Source organism: Emydura macquarii, unplaced genomic scaffold (assembly GCF_026122565.2).
Source record: "Emydura macquarii macquarii isolate MOO-44397 ecotype Brisbane River unplaced genomic scaffold, CSIRO-AGI_Emac_v2 contig_1644, whole genome shotgun sequence".
Classification (NCBI taxonomy): domain Eukaryota; kingdom Metazoa; phylum Chordata; order Testudines; family Chelidae; genus Emydura; species Emydura macquarii.
This window is the reverse complement of record NW_027131781.1, coordinates 4,357,415-4,373,341: the sequence shown is the minus strand read 5'-3', so window position 1 is coordinate 4,373,341 and position 15,927 is coordinate 4,357,415. Positions and strand designations below refer to the sequence as shown.

General features: G+C 40.1%; 1 protein-coding gene across 2 annotated transcripts; it reads left to right on the top strand.

Moving 5' to 3' along the window:
• The first annotated feature begins 7,303 nt into the window (after window positions 1-7,303).
• CUNH15orf61 (chromosome unknown C15orf61 homolog) lies at window positions 7,304-13,588 on the top strand. Of its 2 annotated transcripts, XM_067555522.1 has the most exons (3): window positions 7,304-7,766; window positions 10,675-10,829; window positions 10,968-13,588. In XM_067555522.1, exons 1-2 carry the CDS (start codon window positions 7,442-7,444, stop codon window positions 10,800-10,802), a joined length of 453 nt encoding a protein of 150 aa, XP_067411623.1. In that variant the 5' UTR covers window positions 7,304-7,441; the 3' UTR covers window positions 10,803-10,829; window positions 10,968-13,588. The 2 variants fall into 2 exon arrangements, with proteins under 2 accessions (XP_067411623.1, XP_067411622.1); XM_067555521.1 differs by lacking the exon at window positions 10,968-13,588 and having other exon boundaries at window positions 10,675-10,961.
• The last annotated feature ends 2,339 nt before the right edge of the window (window positions 13,589-15,927 follow it).

The following is a 15,927-nucleotide window of genomic DNA, read 5'->3' as shown; positions in this document are numbered from 1 at the left end:
TGTCGACCAAATTTGTAATCTCATCGAAAAAAGATACCATGTTTGTTTGACAAGATCTTTTTTCCATAAAACTATGTTGATTAGCATTAATTATACTTACCATCCTTTAATTCTTTTTTGACTGTATCTCACATCAGTTTCAATGAGTTTGCCTGGGATCCATGTCAAGCTAACTGGCCAATAGTAACCCATGTCATCACATTTAACCTTTTAAATATCAGCACATTCACTTTTTTTTGGTCTTCTGGAATTTCCTCAGCTTTCCAGATTTGTTAAATTATAACATTTTCCTCTCTTTGTTTTTTAGAAGGATTCTTCTACTGCACCTATTTGTAAATTGTGAAAACCAGGTTTTGTACACTCAGAAATTGTTTGTGTAAGTAATTTAGATATATATATGGTAAAATATCACTTCTTCTTTCCTATGTGTTTCTTAGCATCAGATCACTTGCCATTTGCCGTCTTCAGGGCAGAAGGGCAATGGGCTGGGGAAGACCTGTCTCCCCAACCAAGGCTGTAATATTTATCCTGCTGGCAGATTATGCTTTTGCTTTAAATTACAGTTTATTTCCTCCTGCAGATTGAATGTATTATCTCCTGAACATGCCAAGTCTCTACCGGGCTACAGCTCAAAAATCTCAAGCAAATTACCAAAGCCAGAGTTTTCCAGTCAGTAATGAAATTCACTATGGAACTACAGTGTACAGTGCCTTTCTTTTTCAAAGACAGGTTTAACTAAAATACTCATGTGCCATTCATGAGCCAAGAATCCATTAACTCTGTGCAAAAAATTCCATATCCGCCTCTGTATTCTCCACAGTGGTTGAAGAAATAAAAATAGAAGTGAGTACCCTTATATAATATGTTGATTATATTCCTCAAATAAAATATACGTTTATGTATTTTTAAATTGTTTGGGACTTTTTGTCAGGTAATCGCAATAATTCCTCAATTTTGGATACACTTGTAGCACAAGCAGGCTTTTCTGTTGTGGAATTCAGCCAACAATCCTCCTTTCTAGAAGCCTTTGTTATGCTGCAGTTGTAAATGAGTGTGGCAGGTTCCTTGCCTCTGATGGGTGCAATAGTAAACTTTTGTTTGCAAGAAGTCCATTGCCAAAAGACTTCGCTAATGAACAGCACTATTTGCCTATTCATCCTTAAAACAAGGACAATGGATATATTCACTTTTTGTTCTTTCTCTGAGGTGCTGAAGATAAGTAAATCCCTAACTTCCTCCCCATTGCAACTAAGGAACACAATCTATACTTCACTACCCTTAATAAGAGACTCTTTCTAGATTTCTGACCTAACCCCCCCTCTCCACTGGTCACTAAAAACAGTGTGTGGGGGGCAGACACTTCCTAGGTGATATCAAGCTGGGAATTAGCTAGTTTCCTAAGGCTTAAGAAGAATCAAGCCTTGATTCATGCCAGAACAACATAAGGTCTGAGAGGCTCATTAGTTCACTGGCACTCAATAGACTGCAGTGTCCTAGGAGTAAATGAAACCCTCTGCTTCTTTATGTCTTTGTTCTGTTCTGACAAAAGAAAACTGTACCTGTTTTTGCTCAGCACAAGCGATCTGAAAGTTCCCATGGTGAGACTTATTTCTCAGCATGTACAAAGTGTGAAATGTATTTGGAGGAAAAAGTTTTTAATTACTATTAGCACTTCTGAGACTTGAGTTGATGGCAGGATTGAAATTGCTTTACAGTCTCTCACATTCAACTCTCATGCTGCTGGTGTCAAAAATGTCATTTTCCAGTAATATGGCTGCTATAAGCTAAAATGCCAATTTTCAATTTAAAAAGATTCCAAATATATTTAGCATAATGTATTCATGGTGCTCTTAATCCCATGTTTATGCCATTGCATTCTATTTCCCCTTGCCACAGGAAAATTTGACCCCTTGAATAAAGATATATTGCATCTTAAATTTGTAGGGCCATGATGATCCAGATGTAGGGTTGCAGGAAAATATGGCATCTGAGAAGGGGGGCTCATGTTGGACAGTTATCATGATTCAGGGTGGGTTACTTTTCAGACGCTGCAAGAAAAGTCAACAGTGGAAGAGCAGTAGGGCTCCACAACGAAGAGTTGTGGTGCAATGTTTATCAGAAGGAGATAGAGAGTTGTTTCAGAAGCTGGGAATTGGCTATGGGGTGCAGTCGCAGAATGTATAGGCAGATAAAATAAGATTTGGAGCTTTTGATTGGTCAGTGGTGCCTAGTGAGGATGAATACACTAGTTTGACATGCTCTATGAATTCTCAAGCATTTAACAAAGTATTGCAGCCAACACGGTGGAATTCTTATATTAGATCTTGTCCTAACAGATAAAGAGGAACTGATCGCAGAACTAAAAGTTAATGGTAGCTTAGATACAAGTGATCATGACTTGATTACATTTACAATATGCAAGCAGAATAAAGTCCAGACCAATAATATATGTATTTGGTCCTTTCATGGGGCCAATTTCACAAAGCTGAAAACAATTATGAGCCAAATCAGCTGAGAGGAAGAATTTAATCAGAAATATGTGAATGATAATTGGGAATCTTTAAGAAGACTTTACTTATGTGTGCGTGTGTGTGTCTGTGTCTATGTGTGTAACTAACAAATGGAAAAAAGGGAAAGTTGATAGTAATGAAATTAGATATTATAGAAAATTGATAAGGGAAGCCAAAGAACACAAGAAGACATTTATGGCCAGCAAAGTTAAGGAAAATAAAAAAGCGTTTTTAAAAATATATTAGAAAATAAAGGAATCCTAACAATGGTATTGGTCCATTACTAGATGGAAATGGTATAATTATCAATAATAATGCAGATACAGCAGAAGTGTTCAATAAATATTTTTGTTCTGTATTTGGGGAGAAAAAAGATGATGCAGTCTCATCATAGGGTGATGATAACATTATTTCCATGATATTAATGTCTCTGGAGGATGTTAAGCAGAAACTACTAAAGTTAGCTATTTTTAAATCAGCAGCTCCAGATAACTTGTATCCAAGAGTTTTAAAAGACCTGGCTGAGGAGCTCACTGGACCATTAATATTGATTTTTCAAAAATTCTTGAAGCACTGGGGAAGTTCCAGAAGACTGGAAGGAAGCTAATGTTGTGCCAATTTTTTAAATGGGATGACCAGGTAATTATAGGCTTGTTAGCCTGATGGCAATCCCAGGCAAGATAATGGAGAGGGTGATATTGGACTCTATTAATAATGTAGTAAAGGAAGATAATATAATTAATGTAAATCAGCATGGGTATATGGAAAATAGATCCTGTCAACTAACTTGAGATCTTTTTCTGATGAGCTAACAAGTTTGGTGGATAAAGGTAATGATGCTGATTTCTGTAAGGTATTTGACTTGGTGCCACAGAACATTTTTATTAAAAAACTAGAATTACATAAGATTAACACGGCACAAGTTAAATGGATTCAAAACTAGCTAACTAATGGGTCTCAAAATATAACTGCAAATGGGGAATCATCACTGGGCAGGTCTGTTTCCAGTGGGATCCCACAGGAATCCATTCTCAGCCCTATGCTTTTTAACATCTTTATCAATGACTTGGAAGAAAACATAAAATCATCATGGAAGAAGTTTGCAGATGACACAAAAATTGGGGGAGCAATAAATAATGAAGAGGACAGGTCACTGATTCAGAGCAATCTGGATCCCTTGGTAAACGGGGCACAAGCAAATAATATATCTTAATATGGCTAAATGTAAATTTGTACATCTGCAAACAAAGAATAGGGGGGACTCTATTCTGGGTAGCAGTGACTATGAAAAAGATTTGGGAGGTCGTAGTGATAAGCAGCTGCAAATAAGCTCCCAGTATGACGCTGTGACCAAAAGAGCTAATTACAATCCTGGGATGCATAAACGGGAAAATTGAGTAGAAGTAGAGCGGTTATTTTACCTCTGAATTTGGCACTGGTACAATCGCTGCTGGAATCCTGTGTCCAGTTCTGGTGTCCTAAGAAGGATGTTGACAAATTTGAGAGGTTTCAGAGAAGAACCATGAAAATGATTAAAAGATTAGAAAACATGCCATATAAAGAGACTCAAGGAGATCTATTTAAATATGCAGATATAGTTTAGGAATGATTTTGGGGAAGTTCTATGGCCTGTGCTTTCTAGGTCAGACTAGATGATCACAATAATCCCTTCTGATGTCTGAATCTATAAAAACTCAACTATGCCAATTACGAATGTTTCAAAAACTTAAATATTTTTAGCTGTATTCATGTTATTGTGAATGGGACCTCTGGACTTAAGCACCAACTAAATGGGACAATTCATGTGCTTACAGTTAGGTATATGCTTTACTCATACTACAGTTCCTGAAAAATAATTTATCAATTGTGAAGTACTTGAAATAATGGTAATGAATAATGGAATTGAACTGGGAGCTTTATTTTATTTGATAAGATTATTTAATACAATAAAATATTGGTGCTTAGGGTGGGGGACTGCGAGTCAGGACTTCAAAATTCGAATGCTGTTCCTACAGACTTGTATAACCTGGAACAAGTCATTTAAATTCTCTTCCTCACACCCTCATTCTGCAATAATGTACTCACATGCCTAGCTTTATATGCTATGAGTAATCCCATTACAATCAATGAGACAATTCACAGTGTGTAAAGTTAAGCACGTGTGTAAGTATAGGATCAGGGCCTCGGTTTCCTCAACTATAAAATGGGGATAATATGACACATACTGAGGTTGTGAGACTTCATTAATATCTGCAAAGCAGTTTCTGATGCTCTGATAAAAAGGGTATAAAAGTGAAAGGAATGATTACTGAATGTCATCCTATTGTTTTGTGGGTATGCTGTTGCACTTCTTCAGCAAGGCCTTCATAATGAAATACAGAAGTTTATTTTTCACTGTAATAGTCTGACTCATGGTTGTGAACCTCTATTTCACTTGAGGAAGGACTCTAGCTATTACTTGTTTTAAACTGGTAGTTTCTGGGATATTTGTGTACATGATGAAAGGCACCAAAACAATAAATATTCTATTTCCAAAACTATTGTTTTTTAAAAAACATCTTCTGCTATTTTATAGCAAGATCCAAAACAAATTACCACAAAATTACAGCCTGGTAATTTTGACTCACTTTAACTATGTAATGTTTATAGTCTGTTGTCTCAAAGACTCTTTGAGAAGTGGCATGTCACATTTCAAGAGACTGTTTTGGAATAGCAATTATACAAAAGCACAGTGCACTCCAAAAACCAGAGACTTCAATATATAAAGCATAAATTGTGCAGTCGGTGTTTATTATACAGCAGCACTGCTGTCAGTAGTTTGTTCTTTCTAAATGAATAATGTTCAGATGGATACCCCAAAATACTCAACTTAATAAATAAATAGATGGATAAATACATACATACCAGGCATTTGTGAGAGGTTTGGGATGTTTTGCTGGTCTGATGAAAATGCAGGTGCTTCTCTCCCTCTATTTGTAGTATACAGTATGAACACACACACAAATATCAGTACATTCACTGGTTTAATGAGAGGCTACATTTAAAAGGCTGTAGAATTATTTTGTTCCTCTCTATGCATGTTTACAAGGAAGAGCAAATTCAGGCTTTGAATTCATGAGTTCAAAATATCTTGAAACTCCAAACTAATATAGTTTAAAAATTAAAAGTAATTATTTCTCAATACATTCACTAACTTTCAGTCCAACATATATTTACTAGAACTAAATTATTGGGGTTAAAATGTAAACACTGACTGAGCATGAACTGTAATAGCACAAATAGTGCTACTGGAGTATGATGCATTAATCCAATCCTGCATTTCAATGAACCACAGCATCAGGTTCCACTTTCTTTTTATCCTCAGTCATTGTTGCTGCTAATAAAGAAAGATATTAAAGCTAACTATATGCTCTATTAATTATAGGAAGGTGAACTTGAGTCAAATTTGTTACTGACAATGATTAATAATTACTGGTTCTGCTACATAGTCATGTAGTGCATTACAGTAAATAAACAGGGTACATTGTTGGATAGTAATTGATTAATTAGCACATTCATACTACACAGCTCAATGGTCTAAGATTGCTGAGTTTGAGATATTGTTCATAATTATTCAAAGAAATCTGTTCCTATTTCTCGGTTTACTCTTCTGTACAGTCATTTTTTCTCAAACAGAATGTTTAATGGTTCAAAACCTTAGGTTTTGTTAAGATAAATCACAGAATTTTTAATTATGATTTTAAAATACAGTATTCCTCTTCCAAGGGCTGTAAAATATTCAACCCAATTTTAACCTCAGATGTTGCTGTCAAACTTCACTAAATAATATTGGTATCTTAATATAATGCAGCCTAAATCAAATTGTTCCCGCACACTCAGGTTAATCTCTTTCATACTCCAATCCCAACATGTGCCAAGAAACCCTGGGGTGGCCTCCTCAGTGTGCAGGGCATACATAACAATCTGTAGCTTGATCGGCCCACTCAGAGTGCTTTGTGATCCCTTTTGTAAATGAACACTACTAATGCATTTTCTTGGTGCGGATTATTGATTTATCTGCCTTGCACTGGAAGGTGACAAGGGGCATGGAAGTGCCTCTAATTTCCATTTAGTGCCTGACCTTATTTCTTTGTAGCATCCCACAGCAGTGTATCACCTCAGCAGCAGTGCAGTGGCCGCCAGCTCGATTTTCATGCTCTGACCCTCCCCCTTCCAGTGTTTCCAGCAGGGACCCCCATGCCCCTCGCAAGGATTGGGCAGACTCAGGGACTCCCCCAGGGGCCCCTCCACGATCTCCCCCAATACCTCTGGGTGACCCCTATCATCCCCTAAGAGACCCCCCTGACCCACCCAACGGAACCCAGAAGACCCCCTGTGTCCCCTTCAGGGGCCTCATTAGCAGGGAGCCCAGGTGACCCCGTTTCCCCCCTGGGTGACCCCAGTATCAGGAACCTCTGGTGACCCCCAGTATTCTCTCAGGGACCCCAGTACCAGGAACCTCTGGTGACCCCCAGTATTCTCTCAGGGACCCCAGTATCAGGGACCTCTGGTGACCCCCAGTATTCTTTCAGGGACCCCAGTATCAGGGACCTCTGGTGACCCCCAGTATTCTCTCAGGGACCCCAGTATCAGGGCCCCCAGTATCCCTCCACACACCCCTGTAACCAGTGAGCCCCGCAGGTCACCCCTCCCCCCAGCAGAGAGCGCGCCGAGGGACCCGCGCTCCGGGGCGCGCGCCGGCCAGCGCCGGGAGCGAGCCTTGCCAACACCCTTCTGGAGCGCCCGCACGCACGCACGCGCACATCCGGGGGCGCGCACGGCCGGGGCTGGGCTGTGCGCGTCTGTCTCCGAGAGGGAGCCGGCGGGTGGGGGCGGGGCTAAGCGAGGGAGTCGGGCCAGGCGCGGAGGGGCCGCTGGGCCCCCCCCCCAACATGCTGCTGCTGCGGCAGCTGCACGAGGCGGCCCTGAGGCTGCTCCAGGGGCGCGCCACCGCCAAGCCCAAGGCCTCCGAGGTGCTGAGCCGGCACCTGCGGCAGCGGGGCCTGCCCCACTGGACCTCGTACTGCGTGAAGTACAGCGCCGTGCGCAACGACCAGTTCGGCCTCTCGCACTTCAACTGGCAGGTGGACGGCGCCAACTACCACGTCCTGCGCACGGGCTGCTTCCCCTTCATCAAGTACCACTGCTCGCGGGCTGCCCGCCGGGACCTGGCGCTGCAGAACGCCGCCTTCACCGCCCTCAAGCTCATCAACGCGGGTGAGCCGGCCCGGCCCGGCCCGGCCCCGGGCTCCCGAGCTTCCCCTCCCCCTCCTTCCCCTCCCCCTCCGCCAGCCTGTGGCCGCCTCAGGATCATGGCGCGACGATCAGGCCGCGCTTAGGCCTTGACCCCTGTCCGAGGTGGCGCTAGCCATGGGGGGGCCCTACGCAGTAATGTTTTGGGGAACCCCCCCCTCATCCCTAGACATGCGGCTGGCCTTACTTCCAGGCCCACGCACCACGGCTTGTCCGGGAGCCCGCCTCCCCTGAGGGGGAGGGCGGTTCGGCGGGCGACGCTACATCGGGGCCCCCTCGAGCGGTGGGACCCCGAGCGATGGCTTTGGCTGCTGGTGCCAGCGCCCCACTGGCTCCTGGCTGAGAGCAGGGCCCTGACACTGCGCCGCGCTTAACCCTCGTCACCTCACCTTTGCCGGGTGGCCCGTTGCAGCCTTGAGCGCTGTCGCTGGTAGACACGTCTGTGTTTAAAAAATAAACCCCAGTACAAGAACATTAACTGGCCTCTTACCTATGGCTTAGGTAACAAGTTTTCATACTGCTTACACGCCTGTTTAAAACGCCCTGCTGCCCGCTCGTTCCATTTCCTGTCTGCTAACTGACACCTCAGACTGTCAAGAAAAATATTTGCACCCGCCTTGATTTCAGTTATTTTAAAAATGATATCTGACACACTTTACAAGTTTTCAGTTTTCTTTGCAGCTGGTTGGAGTGACTAGAATATAACTTGTATTCCACCAAAGTTAAATGTTTGACTGGGTAGCGCTGTCAGGCTGTACAGTAAGATGCACCACTTGTGACTGTGTGTGTGTGTATATGACGTTTCAGAAACAAATTCAAATTTATCACAGAAAACAAATCATGGGACACTATCAACTGAAATAAAACACCATGCCCTCCGAAAATGTATCTCAGTTATTACAGATAATTCTTAATATTACCATGGGCCAAAATCGGTCCTCCATTAAACTGCTGCTACAGCCATTGGCTTTGCTGATATCAATGTGATTGCACAGACATAACAGAGAAAAGAATTTGGCTCTGGAAAATAAGTACTGGGTCTGTCCTTTATTATGTGTTTGCACAGTACCTAACACAATGAAATTGTGTTCTTCAGACACTGCCACAAGATACATTTTTATTTGTTCTATGTATTACTGTAGTACCTAGCAGCCCCAGTCATGAACCACGGACCCAATGTGCTTGGCACTGTACTAACACTGAAGAAGAAAAAAAGACAGTCCCTGCCCCACAGAACTTCCAATCTAAGTATAAGATGAGACAACAGATAGATACAATTCAAAGAAACAATGAGACAATATTGGTCAGCATGATAGGCAGTGGTTTCAGCTCACCAGCAGCCTAATCTTTTAATTATAATAAGTATTGGTATAACATTTGTTAGTGATTTTACATGAAGAAGCAATCTATCCCCTAAATTTGTTTTAAAACTGATTGGAACATAACATTAATTAATTACATTGTAATTTAAAAAAAATAGTGTGTGGACAAGACGTTTCATATTTAAGTATTGGTAGTTAGAGGACTGTAATCTTTCATATTAACAAATTTTACTGATTTTGTCTCTGGCTGCTTCAGTACACTGTTAGATTTACACTATAGTAGTTACTTTGCAAATTTTATATATTTATATTAAAAATGCTCTCTTGGTGCAATTTTTTTATTCTATCCTCTCTGCCTCAATACTGGGATCTACTGTCCAAATCTGCTTCGTCTGTAATAGCACTAAGATTGTTCTCTGTCTGTCTAAGATAAGCTCTCTGTCTACACAGCCAAAACTCTTATCCAGCCCCTCATCATTTCCTCTCTTGACTAGGACAACCTCCACTTCTCTGGACTTCCTGACACCCAAGTAATCCTCCACATGTCCTCCATTCAGGTGTCCTAGATTTCTGGTGCTCCATTCAAACTAGCTTATCCCCCATCTTTTTTGAGGGCCCAGTTCAGTAAGGCACTAAAGCACATGCCTCACTTTAAGCATTGAATAGTCCCGTTGAAGTCAGTTGGACTACTCAGATGCTTAAACTTAGGCACATCCATAAATACCTCACTGAATGAGGGGCCTGAGTCCATCTGTAGACTCCCACTTCTTCACTGCATCAAATACAAGCTTCTTGTTCTTACATTTTAAGTCCCTTCTCAGCTTGGCCCCTCACTACTTATCCACTTTGTATCTTACATATTACTGTAATACAAATAATAAACAATAATTACCTTCCCCTCAAACACCCTTCCTAGCATCTTCACCTATACCAACAATGCCAGCCGTCATCACTTCTTTATCCACTTCTCTCACAAACACCTTCACATTTTCTGCTATTCCTTGTGCCTGTGACACCCTTTGCCCATTGATCTATAAAGTCTTTACTCTTTTTCCCTTTAAGTCCTACAAGTCACTACTGTGATCTCTGTGGGAAACTATGACCAGATAGCAATTAAGTAGAGACCAGTGTAGAGTTCTGGTATCTATTTTATTTCATTTTTTCTTTTAAAAAAAAAAAAAAAGACAAAATCTAGCGTTAGCATAACTAGTCCATGTAACCCATATTTCATATTTCTGTTACCCTCAGTCTTTCTGACTGTGTACTCCCCACTTATTACATCTTATTTTAAATGAGGCCATGACTCTATCCTGAGAACCGTCAGGTGACATGCATGGGCATCGGAATCTGCTCACGTAGTTCTGAGAGTGTAACTGGGATCTACGGTCGTAAGTGTTTCAGTGCAGGGAATGTACAGCTGCTTACACAATAAGCCCCTTATTGTAATATTGATATTTTCCTTCATAGCCATTATTTTTAGATATCACTGTGTTAGTTTTAGTTTTCTTGGTTTGTAATGGTTTTATGTAACAAGTTCTTCTCTTTTGTAGGCATCCCAACTTTATTATATGGAGTTGGCTCCTGGTTTCTTGTCAATGTCACAGAGACTGTTCACACAAGTTGTGGCCCAGTTACTATTTATTTTCTGAACAAAGAAGATAAAGGTGCTATGTACTGAAATTGTGCATTTAAGCACTCTCATTTGGTGAGTCTTCACAGTTGTGGCTATTTAAATATTCCTGCTGCTTTAAAATATAAACAACTTAAAAGCAAACCTTTGTTTTCAGTGTGTTCCTTTTCATTGTGGTATTGTCCTCAAAAGACTTCATTCTCCTTTTTCCAGTTACAAAAAATGTTCCTGTTTTGGCAGAGAATATTAGAGTCAGTGAAGATGAAGAGATTAGAAGCTTTGGAAAATGAATTGACTTTTCTACTGTCCTCAAAAGTGTTAGCTCTAAAGACAGTGATTGAAATGCTTATTGCTGAGAAGAATCTTCTGATTATTTTTTAAATCTCTTTATTTATATACATGGGTTAGGTTATGATGTTTGTAATGTAACCTGAAACCAAAATGTTACACATAATTGTAATTGATGAGAGTTTTAGACTCAGTGCCTGGGTGTTCAACAATATATAAATTGTCCTAGTAGCTAATCAGTGTGTGAAGGAATCCATAACATCACCCTTATATAGGTGTATTGAAATGCTCTTTTAAACACTGCTCCACAAATTAAAATCCACAATAACAAAATATGTAGTATTCTGCAGTAGTCATTAACAGAATATTAACCTTCACATCTAAACACTTTTTAAAAGAAAACATCTGAAAGCTGGTTTCACCTTTTTCTTTCAATGCCTGAATTCAGGGTTCTGTGTTTTCTTTTGCTATAGTTGGTTTCATCTGTAACACCTAAACAAGTCTAAAAGATGCAGTTCCCTACACTGCTTTACAGGTCTAAGGTTATTGATACCATTAACAGTGTTTATTGTGATCAAGCCGGGAGTTGCTAAACACCGCTATATCCTCAACACATGCTCTTGCAAAATTTTGTAAACCGCTTTGTAAACCGCCTTAACACATGGTTGACAAGCCTCTGAAAAGTGGTTCCTGCATTAATTAACCCAAATGGTAACATGATTTCATACCGTCCCATACCAGTAATACAAGAAGATTCCTTTCTGTACATCTTCACCTATAGGGATCTGCCAACAGCCTTTCATGAGATCAAACACACTAAGACATCTAGGTTTGCTCAAAATATCAAACATATCATCAATTCTGGGCAAAGGATAAACATCTGGAACACTTACAGCATTTAGTTTTCTTTAGTCAACACAAAACCTTACAGTTTTATCTCTTAGATACTAGCACAACCGGTGAGGTTTGGCTTGGGAGAGCCTTGAGGAGTTTGCTGGTGAGGAAGAGAGACTGGTGTGGCTGACATGGTCTGATCATCAGCAAAACTCAGTGTTGCTGTGGCAAAGGGGTAACATAATGGCTCACAGCTCTGAGTATCCCCAGCAGCATATTACAACATGCAAAAATACTTTTTAAAGGGTAAAGTCGCTAGTATGCAAGTATAATGAACTGATGCAAAATACAACTTACATATTCTTATTGAAAATGATTTGTAAGCAGTGAACTGTTACACTTCTTTCATAAAGCATGGATCTGCTTGTCTAGAAGCAACACTAAATAGAACTTCTGTTAAATGAGCACTTATTCCAGTATGTTTAGTACTGAAGAATATCCTTGACACAAGTTGAATAAATGACTTTCACAGAAGAGGAGATGGTGTTACATTAAGCTTCATTAATAATAAAACTCTATTAGCGTTTTGCTAGAATGGCTAGAACTGATTTCCTCTGTAATGGGCAAAAGTTAAATAACTACAGCTCATAAGTTTGAAGTCAAATACTGCTCATTCATTGCTACTGATCTTGTCAATACTTTGCTGTAAAGGTTTGGTCTCAACATGAGGCTGATAAAATGGTTTTTAATTACCAGACTATAAATACAGCTTTTCATTGGAGTTGCACCTCCATTCACTGCAGCTTGTTTGATTTCTGATAATGTGTACTGCTGACTTTGCTTACCTGTTTTTCAATAAATGCAGGCAACGTGACTCCTTGTCCATACGGTGATGGGCAAGTCTCCTTAGAGAACATCTTTGACAAACTACCCTATTGATCACTGCAATTCTGTGCTGCTAGCAGCATTAAATAGAGACTTGATTTCTTGCTCAATGCTCTCACTGTGTTACAATTAAGCAAATGTAATATTTTCTTGTATTACATGAAAATCAATAGACCTCTTGCTCTTATGGAGTTGATCATGGTGAAGGATGAACTGGAAGATGGCCGAGGGCAAAGTTCAAATATAGTATCATTCATTAGATTCATTAAGACTTGTGTATGACCTGTTGGAGTACTTAAAGGAAAATATGCTATTAATAAAGGATAGTGCTTTCATTTACACAAATATTTGAGGTATTAAGTCATGGTGAATCCCTATTTTAAAAAAATAACCTCACTGGCTTTGATCAAAAGTGGAAAAATTAAATCTGTCTTTCATTCCCTTTCTTTGTATAAAGGATTTTTTTTTCTGAGACTGTTGGGGTCAATCTCTGACCAAGATTTATTCTTTTGTCATGATCTGAGTTAAAAATGAAAACATTGTTGAGGTACAAGCTTTGTCTCAAGTGTGTTCCCCATCTGAAAAGGGTGGTGACGACTTTGGGTATGGTTCCAGGCCTGAAGAGGAACCTCTGAAACTCTGTTGTGCAGTCTTGCCCATGGAATGATCTTTGTAAGAGAACAGAAATCATAGAAACTGCAGGTAAGAATGGATAGATAATACTGAATTCTATGACACCTCAGCATCTGAATCTTATCAAACCTTTGCTTCATTGGGAAAACTATCAGTTTGGCTACTTGTCTAGTCCCCATCAGATAAATTCTGGTTCTCCTTGCATTTAGTTTAGCTCCTAAATAGACAATCATCTGAGGGGGGACCAGGGAGTTGTAAGTCTGTTGCAAATCCATGTGCCTGAAACATGGAGAGGGTCCTCTGGGTTGTTTGCTATAAGGGACATTTGAAGCCCATAGGGCTAACTTGCCTTTATTACATTCACTGCCTTGCTTTCTTATATAGAAATACATAGTGATTTTAATAATAATGGGTCTGATCTTGGGACAAGAACTCCAGTATGTAGCCCCGTCTATATCACTTTGAGGGTCAACCCTCAAAGTAATAAATGGGAATTCTTAAGTAATCAATATAAGTAATACATAATCTATAGATGGGGCTACATTTTAGGGACAAGGTTCTGATGAGTGTTATCTAAAAATTGCCATAGATGAATTCCTAGACTCTAGCCAGGTTAGTATCACTACCTATCCCTTTGGGAATATCCTGGGTGTATCAAACAGACTGGAAAATAATGTGTTGTATTGACAATGAAGGTAGGTGAACTTGTGACATTGCTCATGACAGAACTTGATGGGAATATTCAGATAAGCTTTTTTTTCCAAGTCACTGACGACAGAAGATCTAGAGAGATTTGAGTGAATGTGGAATCTAGAGTCTCCACTCAGAATTTTGTCTTCCTCATCAATCTGTTTAACCAGTTGAGGTCTAAGATAGCCCTAACTCCTCCAAATTCTTTTTCTATACTATAAAGTAGATCAGTGAACTTCTCTTGTCTTGAGAGACCAGTGAACTCTCCTTCAGGATAGTTTGAAGTTTCTTGGCATCTCCTGATATTGGATAGGGCATGAAGAAAGGATGTAGACTAGCCTATAGTTCCAAAGAGTATCCAAGCTGCACTGTCTCCAGGATTCACCTGTGTAAAGTCGACTGGGTCCATGTGGTTGAGAAGGGCACTATTGATATTGGTATGGAAAGGCCAATGGTTTGGGAATGCTATCCTCTACAGGTCTCATCCAAAGTTCATTGAAGTAAATGGGTGTGTGTTGACTTCAACAGGTTATAGATTGGGCCCTGGAGAGCTTAAAGGTTGGGGGCTCAGATCTAATTAACATTATGCGGAGGTTATGGCTGCAGCATTCCTTCCTTCCCAGCGCATGGTGTTGGGCACTTGCTCGCTGTCCCTAAAGCCTGCTCTAATGTTGAGTTCCATTTTTGCCTCCTCTGCTTTTTAGTGTATATATGGGCCGGTGGGAAGGTTAGTGAGGAGGCACGTGCTGTTGTGCTTTTAGTATGCTGATGACACCCGGTTCTGTATCTCGGCCAACGCAGTAAGCGCTGTCAAATGTTTTACCTAGTGTGTGGTTGAGATGGGAGCACACATGAGTTAGCTGGCTGAAACCTAGTCCAGATAAAACTAAGGGGTTGATGGTAAATTGGAGGAAGCACCCAGAAGATGTGATGAGGATTTTAGCTGATCCTCTTATTAAGAGTGAGTGCCCTCCATTGTTTAGTTTGCAGGTTAGGGGTGTTAGAAGATCCTAAGGTGCTGTTATCAAGGCAAATAGCAGTAGTTTGTAGGGAAGCCTTTTTCAGCTTTGGCCAGGGGAGTGCACCTTTTTTATGTGGATCTGCTTGGGTTTTGACTTCATCTTCAGTAAATTGCTCCCAAGTAAAAAAATAATGTGGAGATGTTTAATTTTTGTTTGTGATTATTTTTAATTGACAGGCTCCTTTTTGTACCTACTAAATTATATATACACAAACACACATGTATGTTTAATATATATCAGTACTTTATCACAGACGATTAAAATACAAAATGACCCTTCAACTTGCTGCTGACTTGATCTTCTCTGTTCTCATTTGAAACAAAGTACAGTCTGCCTTGTAACTCTTGCTTTAATTATCTCTTCATTGTATACAGGATGATGTTTAAATGAGTGAGATGACATAAGAAGGCAAAGAGCTTTGTTTCACCTCACTTAACAACTAATGCAGATAACTGAAACCTTACTCTAAACCCAGTGGATCAGGTAGCTACTTTTTTCAGCACTCGCTTTTTAAACAGTAATGACTACTGGGGGCATCTTAACCTAAATGAGCGCTTAGCATTACATCTTACCTGGGTCAACAGTCTAGGGTATCAGAGTTAAACTGTTACTGTAAATTAATGGAAAATGTAACTGCACTTTGCTGAAAGATCAATGTCCAATAAAGGCTGCACAATCAAATCTTGTTGCAATGATTGAGGTCCTTAATTGCCTTTCAAAGATAAGGTGGTAATCAACATAGGTTTAACTGATCTTTTTTACTAGTTCAATTACATGCTAATCACTAGTGCCAAGTCAGAATCTTTAACTACTTATACTTA